This window comes from Eupeodes corollae, chromosome 3, assembly GCF_945859685.1.
Source record: "Eupeodes corollae chromosome 3, idEupCoro1.1, whole genome shotgun sequence".
Taxonomy (NCBI): Eukaryota; Metazoa; Arthropoda; class Insecta; order Diptera; family Syrphidae; genus Eupeodes; species Eupeodes corollae.
In genome coordinates, this window is record NC_079149.1 from 26,765,775 (window position 1) to 26,785,149 (window position 19,375).

Here is a 19,375-nt window from a genome sequence, read left to right on the forward strand (position 1 = left end):
GGATGACTTTCTTGCGTGAATAAGCCAATTTTTTCGGAATTCATTATGTGTTGCTTCAAGCGCTTCTTCGGACAGTAAACCAATTGGGATTTCGAAACACGGCATAATGTCTGGCCCATGAATTAAAAGTTTATGCCTCTTGGCATGTAGTACCAACTGTAAAGCTCTAAATAAAGTTCCCTTACTTCAGTGAGTAATACAGGGAATTGACTTATATATCAATAGTTAGTCCTGAAGTCAAAACTCTCAAGACTATTGAAAATTTGTATATAAGTCGTTCATCAATTGCTGTAATTTCCGCCGTTATCTGTAAGTTCTTGAAAAATCTCCTTGTTGTATTGCTATCATTTGTCTAACCGAAACCAAGCTAAGGCTTATCGATATTAAGACCCAGTTGTGTTAATAGCATGGTTTGAATTTTTTTTCTTCATCAAACATTTTCTTGTTTTCGGAGTATTTTCCAATTTGCCATGATTTAAATGAAAGTCTGTACGCTATATGCAACAAGCATTCGAAATATTTTATCCGTGAATGAAGAGTGCATAAACCAAATCGGAAGTTTTCTTCAATTACTGGTTTTTCATGCACTTGCACCAAATTAATTTCCTTAGAAGTTGCTCCACAAAGAAAACATTTTGATGCGCAATTTGTGTTTGATAAAAGGTTACATCTAAGATTTCATTTTGGTTTCCTCATTTCTTACAAGTTCTGGGCATTCCTTAATGAACATGAAGTTAATCGGACGTCAAAACATAGTAGGAGAAAATCGAAGATTTTTCCATAACTTAACCCCGGTACTTTCTTCAACCAATTTTAAAAGTGATAATGCTATCAAAAAAAAATACTCATCCGTGTTTTTTGAATCGGAAAAAAATTCTTTATATTGGCTATGGCCGGAACTGCCTTCAAAGCCCCATTTACATATGAGAATGACATGATTGTGTGTTGCCCTTTACTTCAGAAATATTGGCAATACTTTCAACAGTTTTTTTCGAGAAGTTCCTAAAGGTTAGCAGAGAGAGTGGTTTCCAAAACTTCTCTTTTTTTCTTAAGCATTTGCATTTTGAAATTTCTCAACTAATTTAAACTAGGAAGTAAATCCTTATGGAAATCGTTAACTACAGATCTCAATATATTATATTTTCTTTCGGAAAGATCGGGATCTAAGTATAGTGCTTAAGTGGTAATAATTTTCTATCTAATAAGAATCAACTTGAATACCAGAAGAATGTTCGGAAACTTCCGCAGCGAATCTCAAAATTCTAAAAGCTTCACAATTCTTCTTTTTTCTGCCTGACTAGTTCGTGGTCCATCATTAGACGAGGTACTCTGTAAGTGATTTAAAATGCTAACAGGAAGTGTACAATTATTATTAAGCCAAGCCTTGGCTTGATGTCGCTTCTTGATAAGAGTATGATTCCTTGAACTTAGCTTCCATTTCTGTTCCAAGTTTCCAAAGTTTTTAATGTTAGACCTTTAATTATTTCTTATTGAAACAATTATTTACCTTAACTCAGACAAAATTAAAGTTAAAATATTTTCAATTCTCGATTTTTTGTCCAAAAACAAAAACAAAAACACTTTAACCTAAAGTATACTCAACCCAGGATTTAAAAGAGCATTACAAATAATTGGTTACAAAGTAAGATCATTTAATTAATTACGTTACTCGAACATTGCCTTATGCCTAACTTTTCTACCATTTTTTCTTAACGGAAAAACATATATCCTCCCTAAGAATAACCATCAACTTATCCACGAGCCCAATTAAAGTAGAGAGATTTATTTCTTTAGCCCTACTACACGAATGTGGAATTCTTAGTAACGCTCTTTTCGTCTTGAATTTATTTGCACTGCTTCCATTTTTTCTAATATTAACACTGTGTTTTTCCTAGGCAAATTAAGGGTATACTAAATCCTTTGAGTAGTACCCGTGGCGTAATGGTTAGTGCGTAGGTCGCAAAACATAAAGATTGGGCAAATGGACACAGTAATACCAGAGATAACCATCTTTTTATTTTGAAGAATATTTACAGCGTTGAAAATCCATCGTATCCAAGAAGTACTCCTTTCTGGATCTTTTGCTGTACGACACCAGACTGAGACACTTACAGACAAGGTGGGTAAGTCACTCTCGAAACTGCTTACAGACAGTCGAGTACGACAGTGATGACTGCGCACTGACTGCTGTAATGCAGATTCGGAATAAACGCTTGGAGTTGAAAGAATACGTTGCAATGCACTCTTACAATCACAGTAAGATGCGTTGGCCTCGTTTCACCAACGCCCTAGTGAGAGAACTTCGTTCGAGTGACATAGCCCCATCAAACAACAGAAACCTGACAACTACAGACAATGACCAACATTTACAACAGATGGACGAAACAATAAAACGAACGATGGAACGGACAATTCCAAAGTACAAAGAACGGGACCAAATGGACGCTTACAGAAACGCGCCTATTGACGCACTACGGAGGCATAAGAGTGGCTTACTGACAAGACTCAAAAACTTGTACAGACGACTTACAGACCTACACGACTTGGAGGTTAGGACACTGAAGTCGTCAATCAAAAATGTCAACCTGTTGAGAACTACAGGCTATAAATTAACAAGTACTGGGACCGTAAGATCCGGTTAGTTAATTCCAGTAATCCTAGTATGTTCCCTAAAACCAACAAGATATTCAGGAAAAAAAACTATGATGACCTTCTGTGTCTGAAACTCCAAAGAACTGCAGAGAACAAAGACTTACTCATGACAGTGCAAATAGATCCAGAGGAAGCCATCTTTGACGATGACTTTTATATAATTGAAGATCCGAAGGAAAAAGTGGAGGCAGTGGGAGCTGCTTTGCAGCAAGTGTACAAGGTGTATGTTAGCATTCGCCCCAACCACGACCTGGAAAACAGAGCCCTACTTAATCACTTTTACCTCCGTAATGATATGACACAATGGCGATCTGAGAACCGTGGTTTCATGCGGTTCGATGACGATCCTTGGAAAATGCCATAATCGCCGAGCAAACGGGACTACGTCCCTTGTTAGTGTCGAAACTTGAGCTTCAGCTCATCTTCAATTCAATAAAAAACAAAAAGTCAGCAGGCGGCGATGGTATATCCAACGTTGTACAAAGACATTTACCGATGGAAGAAATTGACATTTACACCACGCTCTTCAATAATGCACTGAATAATGCATATTATCCAGTGCATTAGAAGACCGCTGTGGTTCATCCTCTCCCGAAAAAGGGAAAGAACAACTCCAACCCTAGTATCTGCAAAGTTATCGATAAGATCATCAATAGGCCTCTGATTAAGCGGGTTGCGGACAAGAGAATAATTCTGGATAAATAGTTCGGATTGAAGGCGGGTCATGACACAATTCATTCTGCGTCTAAACTCGTTTCTGATATCCAATGGAATAAAACAAAACAACAATGCACAGGTGCCGTTCTGGTTGATTTGGAAAAAGCCTTTGACACCGTATAGTGAAAGGGTCTTTACCACTGAGAAGGCTTGGCATAAGCAAACCATTGTTGTATATACTTTATGATACGCTAATGGTAGAAAGTACGTTGTCGAAAGTGGCAATGTAACTTCTACCACAACATTCCTAATGATATATGGTCTTTAACAGGGAGCGGTGAATTCACCGATTCTCTTCAGCATTTACACCAGCGATTTGATAGGAAGTCTTACAGATGCAATTACGTACGCCGACGATGTAATTGCGTACAGAACGGCCCGAAAGATTGAGGTTTATTAGAATTCTCTTGCAGCGGGATTTCGACAAGATTTAGCGATTTTGCGACGACGACTGGAAACTAAAAATAAATGTGCAGAAGTCGAAAGAAGTCGTTGGCTAAATTTGCATGGCTGAATGGTTTTTTAATAAGCCTCCAGCAATTCCTTTTACCTCTCACATAAATATAATAGATTGGTTTTTTGTATTCCATTTATAATTTTTTGGATAGGTTCTTACAGATCTGTTTTTATTTCCGTGGTCAATTTCATGGACGAGAATCCACAAAGTGGGGGTAAAATTAATTATCTAAACCCAAATGAATACCACCTATATTGAGAGACCATCTATGTCAATTTCAATGTCAATGGCGTCCATAAATCAGATTTTTTGGAACTGAAATCTTTTGTTTAACCTTTAAGCTAACAAGAAGGAACATAAATGGTTACTCATATACAAAGTCTATCATTTCAGTTTTTTATAAGAATTCAGGGCGTATGAGTACTTTTTTTAAATTCTACAATTCAAATTATACTTCAAACTGAGCAAAAAAATAAATAATATCATCTACAATCCTTTTTTGATATTGTATATGTACTTTATCTATATATGTATTTCATTTATGTTTTACTTTCTTCAACAGGGATCGAGTCTTTCGACTGAATCTCCAAAATATCAGCCAATCGATATGTGAGGTAAGTAAGAAAAAAGCAACCCATCAGACAAAAAAATACTTTCAAACTTTCATTGCTCTTTTCATTGTTTATTAATTTTAAAATTCCTTTCAAAGTAAATATAAGTCGATTGGATATATGGTGTCAATTTAAAAACCTATATATTTTACTTACCTATACAAATATCTCGCTAACCATCATTATAAACTTTCCACACTTTTTCTTCATCTGCTCTATACCCATTTATGTAGCTGTGCAATATAAACCAACAATTCTCTGATGGCAAGTCTCATTAAGAAAATATCACTATCACCAGAGCCCATTTTATAGCTCTTAGCCATTATTTCATTACACCACATTATGGTTTGGTCACCCCTCAGCTAGATGGTTGTTTCGACTATACCTATACGATTTACCATCATCCTCATCCAATCATTCCCATAAGTATCCTCTAATGGAATCTTATTTTTGCCCCGCAAATCACATGAAAAAAAAAACCATACCATCCCCCCTCCCTTTTCAGCTCGAACTCAAACTCCCAAACCAAACTTAACCACTTTGTGTTGGCCTTTGGGATTGTTGTCGTACAAAACCAAATTGAAAACGACGAAAATTCTCCTTGTTCCTCGTATTCGTTCTTCGTCCTTTCCACCCCCAACTACCACACGTTTTCTATCTTGACAAGCTTTTGCCTGTCCACCGGTTTTCATGTGAACTTTAAGCAAATAAAAGTCACACAAGAAGTAATATACAACTATCCAATCCTCGTCGCCTCTGAAACACCCTTCCCTCCAATAATATCCTATTCCCTAACTCACACATACGGATTTAACAACTCTCTTCCTTCCACAAAAATCGTATATCGTCCTATAAAAAAAAAAAGAATAACAAAAAAAAAAGAAATAAAAATAAAACAAATCGAAAGAAAAGTGTCCAAGTCCAAAAGAAGACAAAATATATCCTGAGAAAGAAAAACTTTCCAACCCAACCCAACCGAACTGAACCGAACCGAAGGACATCTCTCTTCTGCTCCTGCCAAAAGAAAAACAAACTTTAACTCGAATTGCAAACATATGCGGGCTTTCTTCTCCATCAGAGTTTATTCGAATTTATATATGTAGGTATTTGTTGTTTGGGTGTATTTTGGTGATGTTTTTGTGTGTTTGCGTGTGCAAGGATAAATGTTATATGTCCACTAGGATCTATTATAAAGAAAATACAAACCTCCAGGACATCGCATATGGACTGAGCTGAGCTAAACAGAGCACTGAGTGCATGAGCATCTCTTAAGTTTAAGGATAAGAAGAAGGCGAGTTAAAATGAACTCTTTCCCTTTTTCTTTTTGCTTCAACTCGTCCTCGTATACTTATGGAAACGGATATTTGAAAAGTTTCACATGCTTTGGTTGGTGGTGCTTCTTAGAACGAGACTAGAAAATTATATAATATTATATAAGTAGTCTAGCTACATCCCTATGCCCATAAACAGTTAGAGGACATATAGCATACTTAATACACACTCAATTCATCTTTCTAGCTGTCTTCTCTTGCACTCAGTCTCAGTCTGTGTATCTCTATATCGAGTCCCCCAAGACTGAAAATCAATTCAAGTTTGGAAAATTCGAAGAAATAGATCCTGAATTGGTTTGGTCTCTATCTCTATACCCTACTTTTCAGGTCTTCTATTTTTATCCTTCGATCGTCTCGAGAATTTTATTTTATGTTGAAATGTATTTCTGGGGGAGTAGTTTTGTATTTTCGAGACCAACCAACAACAAAAAAAAGGAGGAAGAACTTTTTAACAGGTGCAAACACCTCGTCCATATATGATTGTAAAAATGTTTGTTTGTACTTTTTGAGAATTTTCCTCTCCTCTTTAAACCCAAAGTGAAGTGAAGATTTTATCAACATCGAATACTTTACTCATGTTTGAATGTCTAACGGTTGCTATAGTTATGTGCTCGTAGTTATCTTGAAATATCTTCAAAAAGGTATACAACATAGGTACACAGGTACTCGTACTTATAAATGCTGCCATATAGATTGAAAATGCAATGGTCAACAAACATTTTAAGGATCAAGTTTGTATGTTTTTAGGGCGAGCTCACTTATGTTGTTGTTGTTTTCTTTTTCTTTTATTTTTTTTCTTAAGGAGTTAAGAGTTAACAAAATTTTGTGACTTGAAGAATTGAGTGGGGGACATGTTGAAATGGGTTTTTCATGTTTTCTTTGATTTTGAATTTAAATTGATAGCTGGCAGCAATTTAAATCTGAATTTGTTTTTCAAACTTTACATAATCGTTTATGGATCGACACATATTTTGGCAGTACTCAAACAGAGTATTAAACTTTATCCAAGTTTAATACATTTGTTTTGTTCACATGAGAATATAACAATAAAAACAACATTTTTTTAAGAAATCGTTTCTTTTTAAGGGTGGGTATTTCAGAAAACCCCCAATATTCCGACAACCTAAAATTCCGAAATCCAGGAAACTCAAAATTAAGAAAATGTACCCAAAAAGCAAACTACTAAAAAATTGCTGATCAGAAAATCCAAAATCAAGGAAATCCGAATACTAGAAAACCCAAACCGCCAAAAAAACACACATTTCGAAAAATACTGAGAAATGCAAACCCTAAAAAGTCAGGGAATCACTATATATCTAGCGTTAATGGTTTCGTAGGTTTTTGGAATGTAGTACTTGAGAAATTTGAATATTTTGGATACTTAGTTTTCTGAAACCAAGTTTTAGGTATTCTCGGATAATGGTATTGCGGCGTTTGGATATTTATGTTTTTTGAATTCCGGGCACCAACTACATTTCTAACAACAAAAGCTTAAGATCACATATTGATTGATAACAACCACTGCCTGAAATGTTTTGGAATATTTGAGAATTTCGATTAGGGATTTTGTTTTTGAAAATTCTGACTTAGAGTTTACTAAAATAAAATTGGAACGAAAAATGTCAGATTTTATTTTGAGAATATTCGTTTTTAGTTAGTTTTGTTGTAGCTTTTTGTCCCACTTATAAACTTAAGCAATAAGTTCTGTATATTCGAAGATTTATTTTGATATTTTTGACTTCACAGTTTGGTCTGAATTGGAATTACTTTTAAGATTTTTGATTGAAGTGATTTCCATTTCAGTGCTTTACAGTCATTCAAAAAATATGATAAAGCTACTTGAATTCAGACAAAAATTGTTTATAAAGTATGGTACCTAAAATGGTTACGCAAATAATCAAATTTCTTAAAGTCGGGAGAAAAAATTCATGGAACTATTGTTTTTGTCTTGTGTAGTCTTCATTCCTAAAGCAGGAAAACCTTCACACGTTAACCCTAAAGATCTACGACCAATCAGCCTTTGATCCTTTGTTCTTAAAACCTTGGAAAGATTGATTGAAATTTACATCAGACATAATTTAAAACCATGTCTCATTTCCACAGCTCAACATGCTTACTCTAAGGGAAAATCAGTAGAATCAACACTTCACTCGCTGGTACGTACTATTGAACATTCCCTCGAATACAAAAAATATAACTAAGTAGCGTTCCTAGATATTGAAGGAGCTTTCAACAACGTCAGTTACCAGGCGATCAGAACAGCAATGGATAAGCTGAAATTAGAGAAATCACTCATAGATCTTAGAAGTCTCATGCTCAAAAGCAGGACAATAATTTCTAGCATGAGAAGTTTTACTACCACCAGATCGGTGAACCGAGGCACTCCCCAAGGTGGAGTCGTTTCGCCTCTTTTATGGAACATGGTAGTAAACGATTGACTTACATCATTGGAAGCAGTGGGTTTCAAGGTGATTGCCTGGGAAGCACCCCCAAGTTTTCTCGGAACTTCTACAAAATACCCTAAACAGGCTAACTAAATGGGCTAAGCAATGTAGATTGGACGTCAACCCACACAAAACAGAATTAATACTCTTTTCGAGAAGATATACAAATCCTTAGATTAGCTCACCCAAGATTAGAGGAATACCATTAAGCTTTTCCGACCAAGCTAAATATTTGGGCCTCATTTTAGACAAAAAACTAAATTGGAAGGCAAATATTGATGAAAGAGTAAAAAAAACTACTGTAGCGTTTTTTACTTGTAAAAAGGCCATAGGATCAAAATGGGGCTTCTCCCCAAAAATAACCCACTGGCTATACACTTCGGTAATCAGACCGATACTCATTTATGGAGCTGTCGTATGGTGGACCGCAATGGACAAGATGGGAAATCTAAATAAGCTCATCAAAGTCCAGCGGTCAGCAGGTATGTGCGTCACAGGAGCACTTCGCTCAACACCAACCGCAGCACTGGAAGTGCTTTTAAACCTAACACCACTTGACATCTTCTCCAAAAAGCTGGCTGCCAACTCATGTGTATGGCTTACAGCCACCTCTCAATGGACCAGTAACAATACTGGACATACTACTATTCTAGACAGTTTCAGATCTATCCCAAATCGCTTAGGCTATACCACCCCAAAAATGGTATTCGGTAAAAGCTTTCATGTGTCCATCCCTTCAAGATCCTCCTGGGAAGAAGAGAGACCCCTGGAAGACGATGCGGTACACTTCTATACTGACGGTTCAAAGACCGATCACGGAGTTGGAAGTAGTATCTTTTCAGAACAACTGAATCTCAGTCTATCCTATAGACTTCCCAATCAATGTAGTGTATTCCAGGCAGAAGTAATGGCGATTAAAAAAGCACTGTCCTGGCTCAAAGAAAACGTTATATCTTGTAAGGATATAGGAATCTTCTCAGAGAGCCAAGCCGCTCTTAAATCTCTCGCGTCTGTCTCCACAAACTCTCAAACAGTCCACGATTGTCAATCATCTCTGAATGAGGTGACGGAACAGTTTAACATTCACCTCATTTGAGTGCCGGGCAACAGAGACATTCCGGGAAATTGCAAAGCCGATGAGCTCGCCAAAAACGGAACTCTTCTGCCTTATGTTAGACAAAAACATAACATAGGAACACCACTTGCTACATGCAAATATCTTCTCAAGCAATATGCTTTAGAAACAACAAATGGTCACAAAGTACCACCTGCCTAGCAACCAAGCAAATATGGCCAAGTATTGACTTAAAACGGTCAAAAGGCTTGATATCACTGAGCAGACAAAGTATAAGCTCTACAATTGGAGTAAAAACGGGACACTGCCTCATAGGAAGACATGCTCTGAGGCTAGGGGTCTACACAAATGACTTCCGTAGAAGCTGCATGGACGAGGAGGAAGAAGAAACGGTCCAACACCTTCTATGTACATGTCCAGCACTCTCCATTAGAAGGAATTACTTTCTCGGTAATCCCTTCTTCGATAATACCAGTGAACTGGCAAATATTGACACAAAACGTCTCTCTAACTTTATTAAAAGTACAAAATGGTTTGTTTAAATTCATTACTCTCCCATGAGTAACCTCATTAGTGGTATCACAATGGACCCTTGAGGTCTACGTGTGTCAATGACATCTGGACAGCCACTCCAACCTAACCTAACCTATTGTTTTTGTCTAGAGACTTAGAACTTTCAAGATTTTGAAGTGTTTTGATTCTGAGATTTCTTATTTTCTTGATAGTTCGATTTATGACATTAAGGTTGTAAAATTTCACTGGATTTTGGGCTTTAGAAATTCATACAACTTCTCTTTTTTCAGTATTGGCTTACCCAACACATACACGAGGTATTTATGTATGTGCATTTTTTTGTGATATTGGGATTTTAGATTTAAATTTTGTAGTTTTATTATAAGGATTTTATATTCAAAAAATATTTAACATAAATGCAATAAAAATTGCAGCTTGGGCTTTAACGATTTTAGTTCGAATTTTGGACATTCGAAAAATGGCTTAAACTTTGGAATTTCGCTCAACTTCATTTGTAAGGCTTTGGAAGATTCTCAATTTTATTGTTTTAGTTCCGAAAAACTCAACTAAATAGATGAGATACATTAATTTCAGGGATTTTTTGGATTTTAAGCTTTTAGCTACTTGAATTAAATACAAATTATTTATTTTTACTTTCATAAAAAAGTATTTAAAAATAAAAAAAAAAAATACGTGCAGGTACCTTAAATACATCATCAAATATTCAAGTTTCTAAAATTATGGAAAAAATATAAATTTATGAAATTATATGTTTTTTTTTTTGGTTTTAGAAAGTCAGAATTTTAAAAATTTTGGTTTTTTGTGATTCGAATTTTATAAATTTTTGGATTGGAAAATACTGGTCTTCCACGGTTTTGAATTTCTTTAATTTATGACTTTAATGTTGTTAAATTTTATGGCTTTGAAAATCCATCCAACTCCACACGACAAAATCATTTTGACTGAAACTAATACATTCTTGGATACAGAACTCTACGATTCGAATTATCAAGTGTACAGACGCTATAGTCACGGCTTAAATGACATCAGCACTGTAGGAGGTGGACTTTTGCTTGCTTGATTGCTTGATATGCACTTTGGTTGACGACTTTCATCGATCTGATGTAGAAATGATTTGCATAAAAGTTAAAACTGAGACAGGACTGCTATACATTATCGCCACATACCTCCAAGCTCTTCTAACAACGTTTATGAAAACTTAATTGATTGCATAGACAAAATACCGATCAAATTGAGCAACAAGACGACTTACAAGTCTTAGAAGATTACAATCTTCCAAACTTGATCTGGACTAAAAGGATACATGAGAACTATTTATATTCTATGTCCTCTAATAACAAATTCTTGACAATTGACGATCTCATGTGCACTAAGCCATTTTAATGGGATTGCCAACAAATTCACCAAAATATTGGACCTTATATTCTTCTCTGACAAAACCGCGCAGTATTTCTAAATCTCCTCCATGGTTTGACTCTTGCCTAAAAACTTAAAAAATAAAAGAAACAAGGCCTAGATTAAATATAAGAAAATAAAAGCTGATAATGGCTTATTGACTTTTCAGATATTCTATATAGTAACTTTATTTTAAGTACTGAAACCGACATAAAAAACAATCAAAAAATGTTTGCAGCTATGTTAATTTTAAGAGAAATACTGACGGGTATCGAAACTGCATGTCTTTCAACAACGAACTTAGCCATGACGCTGAAAAAATTTCAAATATGTTTGCAAATTTTTTCAAACATGCTTCCGAAGTAGCGAACTCCATTCAAACGCCTGAGTCATTGGCCCTTTCACAAAATGTCCCTTATTTAAATTCAATTAGTCTTTGGATCTCTGAAGATGAAATCGTTCGCAAGGCTTCAGAACATGAAGTTTGTTATAACCATGGTCCAGATAGTGTACCTTCTTAAGTTTGGAAAAAATGCACATCCTATTTATCCTATCCTCTTCATATTCTTTATAATGAATCGCTTACATCTTCAATTTTTCCTGAGATTTGGAAGAGTTCGTACATAACACCGATACATAGAAAAGGTAGTAAAAATTAAATATAAAATTATCGTGCAAAACTGTCAGTCATCCCTAAGTTATTTGAGTCCATAATTTGTGACACTCAACATGGTTTTGTTCGAAATAAGTCAACAGTAACTCACCTCTTTTATTTCTGTTACTTTTTGTTTAGATTCGTTTGAAAAACGGAAACAAGTTGACTGTGTCTTCACAGTCTTGAGTACGGCCTTTGATAAATTGTGGTATAAGACATTTACTTCCAAACTTAAATCCCAAGGCTTTAAGAATAAGTTTGTTAATTGGTTTTCGACGTACTTATATAATAGATCATAAAGCGTATTCCAACTCTGGCGTACCACAAGGTAGCCACTTAATTTTTTACTTAACATAGGAAGTTATTGTAATGGGTCCGATTTGTCAAATTGAAAATTTTGACATTTCTCGACGTTTCAAGGTCCCTAGAGTCGAAATAAAAGATTTTTAGAAGGTTGTATGTGCGTGCGTGTGTAGGTACGTTAGTGCGACCGCACGTTCGCGACGTTTTTTTTGAACCAGAAGATATACCGATTTAAAATAAATTTTGTTATACAGATAATAAGGCTGAAATATGGAGAAAGGGCTCTAAAGAAAATTCCGTGGGTGGTTTTTTTACCATAGCAGTTTGAAAAAAGGGTGAAAATGTTGTATCTTACAAACCAAAAACGCTAGAGACTTGAATTAATTTTTTTATAATATATTGTAACGTGATACCAAAGAAGTATATTTTTTGAAAAAAAATTCCATTTAACGGTTTTTTTTTATAAATCAAAAAAACTGAAAAAAAATTTGTCACCTCCAAAATTTTACGACTAAAATATGATTTCATCTCCGAAACAATTTTGTGCAACGAAGAATAATGTTTTTGACATCTGATAAAATTATGAGAAAAATCGAATTGACAGTTTTTTTACAAGAAATTAAAAACCGAAAAAAATTAACAAAAGTTGGTAAAAAATGATTTTCGACTCAAAGATCTTTTCAAAAATTTGCGCTAATAGGTTTTTACAAATTTTTACTTATAAGAAATATTGTTTTCAACATTAGGACAAATTTTGAGAACAATCGAATTGACAGTTTTTTTACAAAAAATAAAAACCTAAAAAAAATATATAAAAGTTGGTAAAAATTGATTTTCGACTCAAATATCTTTTCAAGAATTGTAGATATTGGCTTCAAACTAATTTTATCTTATAAGAAATATTTTATTAAACATTCGATACAATTTTGAAAAAAATCGAATTGACAGTTTTTTTACAAAAAATAAAACTCTTAAAAAAACAATACTTAAACTTTGTAAAAAATTACTTTCGACTCAAATAGCTTTTCAAAAATTAAAAATATTGGCTTCAAACTTATTTTACTTCACAGAAATATAAAAATCCAATAGTCCATTTTTTCATAAAAAATAAAATCTGCAAAAAATAGTAAGCAAATTTGGTAAAAATTGATACGAGTACATATAGACAAACTTTTAAGCAAGACAAATCGAAAGACGGGATGGGAAGTTATCAATGTGGGTCGCATCCCAGCCTCTTTTTTTTTCAATATTAACAAATATCAAGCAGATCAAGAGAAATTTGATATTTTGTAATTTTCTTTTGGAATTTTATGGATTTTCGAAAAATGGCTAAGGTTTTTGGAATTTTGTTCAACTTGATTACTAAGCCTTGGAAGATTCTCAATTTGAGTGTTTCAGTTGCGAAAAATTCAAAAAAGTGTAAAAGGAATATTCAGTTCAAGAATTTTTTGGATTTTGGATTTTGGGCTTTCGACTATTTGTCTTAAATACAAATGATGATTTATTTGCTTACATTCGTACCTTAAGTACTTTATCAAATAACTAAAGTTCCAAAATTATATAAAAAATAAAAAAAGTTAGAATTTTTGAAATTTAGGATTTTCAAGATCTTAGAATTTTATGAATTTGGTTTTTCTGAATTTTTGGATTCTGAAATTCTGATCTTTCGTGAATTCTATTTTCAGATTGTTGACTTCCAGGCTTTCAAAAAATCTATACAAGAGCAAATGTAAAGCATTTTTTCTGTTACATACTTTTGGAATGTGTGTCTCAGAATTTTGATGGATTATTCACATTAATTTTAGAATGTTAACGTTTTTTTGAAAACGATTTGAGTTCTGGAAGTTTAAGATTTGGTACAATTTTTTTAGTCAATTTTTTAAAAATGGATACGGAATAAATTTTTGAGAGTTGTGTAATTTTATTATTTGAGGATTTTTGGGATTTTAAGCTTTGGATTATTTTACGGAAATATTAGTCACTAAGTCAGCAATACAAATTAATTAAAAATTACAAAATTGATATTTTATAACATTTTTTGAATTTTTGAACTATTAAACTCTGGCCTTTGGGGATTTTCAATTTTTAGGATTCATAAGTTTTATAGAATTGAGTTATTTAGATCTTAGGTTTGATAACTCTTCTGCTTATTGCAGTCAACAAAAACTGCCACTGCTAAATTTTTCGAAGGTTTTAGTCTTTGATGACTTTCGTTTGGTATTTTGAATTCTTTTCCTGGAATAAATTTCAACCTTGGAAAATATTATGTAAGTTTTGGAATGTTTGGGAATTGTTAGCGTTAGAATATGAAACGGAAAAATATAAATTCTTCATTTGTAACAGTCATTCAAAACATATGCTGTCAAAAGTCAAAATTAATTAAGAAAATCATCGAAGGCAGTAACTCAAGTAATCCATGAGTATGGGTATGTCTCTATGGCCTTCTGGATTTCAATCATCCTTTATTGTCCCTTAAATAAATTTTCATTGCAAAGAAAAAAATAATTGAATTTTGATTCATTTTCCAAGAAATATATTTAATTTTTTTTTTTATTTTAGTCCTCACAGCCTTTAACATCATCCACAGGAGCCTGATTCTGACTCTGCCTAATATTGTCAAAAAATTAAGAAAAATTCTTTACCGCACGTTCTCATTTCACCAATCACGTGCTACGAATAAAAATTATTTCGATTCATTGCAACGAGAGTAGGGAAGGGGAGGGGATGGAAATCTATGAAAAAGCGAACAATAATGGTGGCGATGGTTTTTTGGTTGTGTCGAATAAAATTCCAAACAAAAAATACAAAATTTCGAAACACCAAAGTGTTTAAGAGTTTTTTCCATTGCTCCCCAATGAAAATTTATTCTATTTGCCGCTTGAAGAAACAAACAAAACAAGAAAAATAATACACACACACACGCAAAAAATAAGGACGAAAATCGCATCCATCCATATACATTAGACATAAAATGAGGGCAAAGGAAGAGAGAGGAAGAAAGGCAGAGAGACTATCGTACAATTTTTTAATACAATGTCGCGTTTTTGCCTAGAGTAAGGTTAGAGTCATCCTCTCATCATGCCTCTTGCCTCATCCCCTGTTTAAACGTGTGAAGGAATTCCCAATCGATTACGTTATAGCAGAACAGGCTCAAGGATTGGGAGCGCTTATAGCTTATAGCGGAAAGCTGAACATTTGCAGGGCAGCGCAAAACCCCATGTACAAGTTGTTTTATTTAAATCGTGATAAAATGTTTATTGAATCTGGCGGCAGGGTATGTAGCAAAGCTAAGCTAAAGCGTCTCCATATCTCCGCATAGCATAGTTCCTCAAGTGGCTTTGAGAATTTGAGCTCTATACCCTCCTTTCCATGTATAGCCAAGCCAAGCCAAGTCAAGCCATGCCATATCCCATCATATACAAAATACACAGCCAGGAGCACTTGCCAGCTCGATTCAGGAGTTCGCTCACGATTTGAATTTGTTTATTTAATTCGATTTCTCTGTTGCTTTCCGGGCGGGATATGTGTGTGTTTTTCAAGCGATGATGGAGGCAGGAAGGAGTCATCTTTTCTCCAAACGACAACATTTCTGGGACCACTATGCCACTCTGTTGTATGATGTCGTCGTCGTAGTCTGTACCGCTGCGCTGTGGCGAAGGAATGGCAATGGAATTGGTCGGGTGCTGACAGAAGCACGATTTTGGGCAATCGTTTGATGATGCAAATGCTCAATGGAGCGGATAAGAACAAGTCACGAATTTATGTTTCCTTTTTTCTTTCTTTGATAATTAATAGATTTTCTTTGGTCGCGTATATCGACTTTGAGAGTTGAGTTGCGAGAAGAGAGTTTTCTTTTCTGGCGGCAGCGGCAGTGGTGGTGGTGCGATATAAATTCAATGGATTCTTTATCGTGCAGTCAATTGATTTTCGTTTATTTCATGGAACGGAAAAAATATCAAAAATATAGGCAGGGTTTTCGTTCTTGTTTCTTCTTCTTCGAATGATGTACGACCGACGAGCGGCTCTGCCGATGCCGCTGCCTCCACCGGTACGCCGATGACTACGATCGAATGGCTATAATTTGTGCACATAAAATTGTGGCTGGAGGATGGGGGTGGAGGGGTTTGAAGTGAAGAGAAGTTTATTAGTGCCATTAATTTCTTTGCTTCTGTCGACACCCAATGTGTCTTGAGGGAAACACATATAAAGTCAAGCCACACCGAGCTGAACTGAATTGTAGTAAAGTAGCTGCGATTATATGGAGTTTATAGGCTTTTTTGTGTTTCGAATTCCAAAGCTTAAAAGATGAATTGGCTTTCTTTTATGAATTTTTAATAATTGACTGGGATGTGGTTATTATTGTTTTTGTTTTTTCTTTTTGTTGTTTTATTTCACTTAACCGAATAAGTGGCATCATTTTTAATAATGGGTATCTTAATAATTTTCTTGTGTAATGCCTTGAAGCGGAACTTCGCTGTGGGGCTAGTTGAACCGAAGAGACTTTTACTAGACTTGTCTTTGTTGGGCCAAAACGTGACCAATATTTGTCTGGTTTCGTGGGCTGCGCTAATTAGATTCAAATTATTAAAAAAAGATGCAATTAACAAAATCTAATGGGTTTGGTTTTGTGGGGTGATCCATGAGTATGTACCGAAAATCAACTTATTCTGAATTTAGTCGAATTATTTCTCCTAAGGATATTATAAGCAGAATAATTTCATTCGAAATCTGCTTGGACTGTGAAAACTTAGATTAAATTCTTTTTAATTTATATTTGTAAAAAAAATCTTAAAAAACTTCAATCAATATGCGTGAATGTATCTCTATCCATGTTGGTCAAGGTGGTGTCCAGATCGGTAACGCCTGCTGGGAGTTGTACTGTTTGGAACATGGAATCCAACTTGACGGTCAAATGCCATTTGACAAGACCTTCAAGACCTTGCAAATATGTACCCCGTGCAGTGTTCTTCGATTTGGAACCCGCTGTAGTGGATGAAGTCCGCACAGGAACCTACCGTCAATTGTTCCATCCCGAACAATTGATCACCGGTAAGGAAGATGCCGCCAACAGCTACGCCCGTGGTCATTACACAATTGGAAAGGAAATCGTCGATTTGGTTTTGGACACGATCCGTAAATTGACTGACCAATGTACCGGACTCCAAGGTTTCTTCATCTTCCACTCGTTCGGTGGTGGTACCGGTTCCGGATTCACCTCCCTTTTGATGGAACTTCTGTCCGTTGATTACGGAAAGAAGTCCAAGTTGGCATTCACAATCTATCCAGCCCCACAAGTGTCGGCAGCTGTTGTTGAACCATAAAACTTGATTTTGACTACCCATACCACTTTGAAACATTCCGACTGCGCCTTCATGGTCGAAAATGAAGCCATCTATGACATCTGCCGCAGGAACTTGGACATTAAACGCCCAACCTACACCAACTTGAATCGTTTGATCGGCCAGATTGTGTCTTCCATCACCGCCTCGTTGCGTTTCGATGGTGCATGGAACGTCGATTTGACTGAATTCCAAACTAACTTGGTGCACTACCCACGTATCCACTTCAGATTGGTAACATACGCTCCAGTCATCTCTGCCGAAAAGGCTTGCCACGAGCAATTCTCTGTTGCCGAAACGCCTGTTTCGAGCCAGCCAACCAGATGGTTAAGTGCGATGCTCGTCATATGGCAAATACATGGCCTGCTGCATGTTGTACCGTGCTGATGTTGTCCCCAAGGATGTGAGCGCTACTATCGCTGCCATCAAGACTAAGCGTACCATCTAATTCCTTGACTGGTGTCCCACCCGTTTCAAGGTTGGTATCAACTAACAGCCCCCAACTGTTGTACCAGGTGGAGATTTGGCCAAGGTTCAACGCGCCGCCGCGGCATGTTGTTCAACACCACAGCCATCGCTGAGGCATAGGCTCGTCTCGATCACAAATTTGACTTGATGTACGCCAAGCGTGCTTTCGTCCACTTGTATGTCGGTGAAGGTATGGAAGAAGGTGAATTCTCCGAAGCTCGTGAGGATTTGGCTGCTCTTGAAAAGGATTACGAGGAAGTCGGTATGGATTCTGGAGATGGAGAAGGCGAGGGTGCTGAGGAATAATAAGTTAGTTCATTCTTTTAGAAGAAGACACCCATGAGTCTTTTTTCGAATCAAGGCATGAGATTAAAATTGAAATAAAAACATCAATAATTTCAAGTTAAAAAAAAAAATAGGAAAAATTTGTGTACATTTAAGTTGGGGCACCTAATTAAACCATCCTGATCTTTAAAAGTACTTCAGAATGTCTCCCAGTGGCAAAGACGAGACTTCGCAATTGGAAAGCTATCACCATTTTTAGGATCTTTAAAGGGCTAATAATTGGTTCACACTATTAAATACGTGATGTTTAATAGCTTTAATAATTTTATGCTTTAACTGGGTGTTCCAGATTCATCGTAAAGTTTTGAAGGACAATGTTTTAAAACATAAGGTTTATACAAAATATTAGAATACATAATTCACCCCAAATATCACTTTCCATTCTGTCCGCTTTTTGTAAATAAAAAAAAATAGGGCATAAGGTTTTTTATCCAAAACCATATTGCCCAAACTAAAACTGTCATAGAGCCCAAAACTAATTTTATTAATATTTTTTTGCTGTACGATTTGGACAATATTACCAAACCATAGGGAGCTAAGACTTGTTTTTGTTTTATGAAATTCCAAAGGAGCTTCCACCCAAAAACCTTTTTAGAAGAATACGCTTTAAAATCCAAAATCAATTTTAAAACATCAACACTCCCAAATTATCTGATTGACATACAACGCAAAAGATGTTATGTTTGTCAACATTGGGACATTCTGACAAAATATTTGTTTTCTTTGGGCACTACGATATTTTGAGTTTAAAATTGTATCGCCTAAACGCGGACAATAAAATAAAAAAATATGTATGGCCTATTTATCTTCAGAATGCAAAATAAGCCTAATTTTCAAAGTGAAATAACACGAAATGGTTTGCTGGTTCACAGTGATAGCACCCAATATTATAGCTCTAATACCGTGGAATATGTATGCTGCCCCCTGCAACCCCTCAGGGCTTGCTACAGTATTTAGGGTAAATTCGTGTTTGTGTGAATGCGAATTTTCTTTAAATGCAAAAAAACTTTGCAAGCACGCTACTTTGCACCTACACAAATACTTAGTCC

At 35.4% G+C, this 19,375-nt stretch overlaps 1 protein-coding gene and 1 pseudogene across 1 annotated transcript in view; both read left to right on the forward strand.

The window, feature by feature from the left end:
* Positions 1-19,375, forward strand: part of LOC129952350 (semaphorin-2A-like) — a 267,445-nt gene that overhangs the window by 206,036 nt on the left and 42,034 nt on the right. The window contains exon 4 of the mRNA XM_056064900.1: positions 4,389-4,440. Coding sequence (XP_055920875.1) covers positions 4,389-4,440 — 52 coding nt within the window. The remainder of the gene's footprint in view (positions 1-4,388; positions 4,441-19,375) is intronic.
* Positions 16,909-18,397, forward strand: LOC129952355 (tubulin alpha-1 chain-like; annotated as a pseudogene).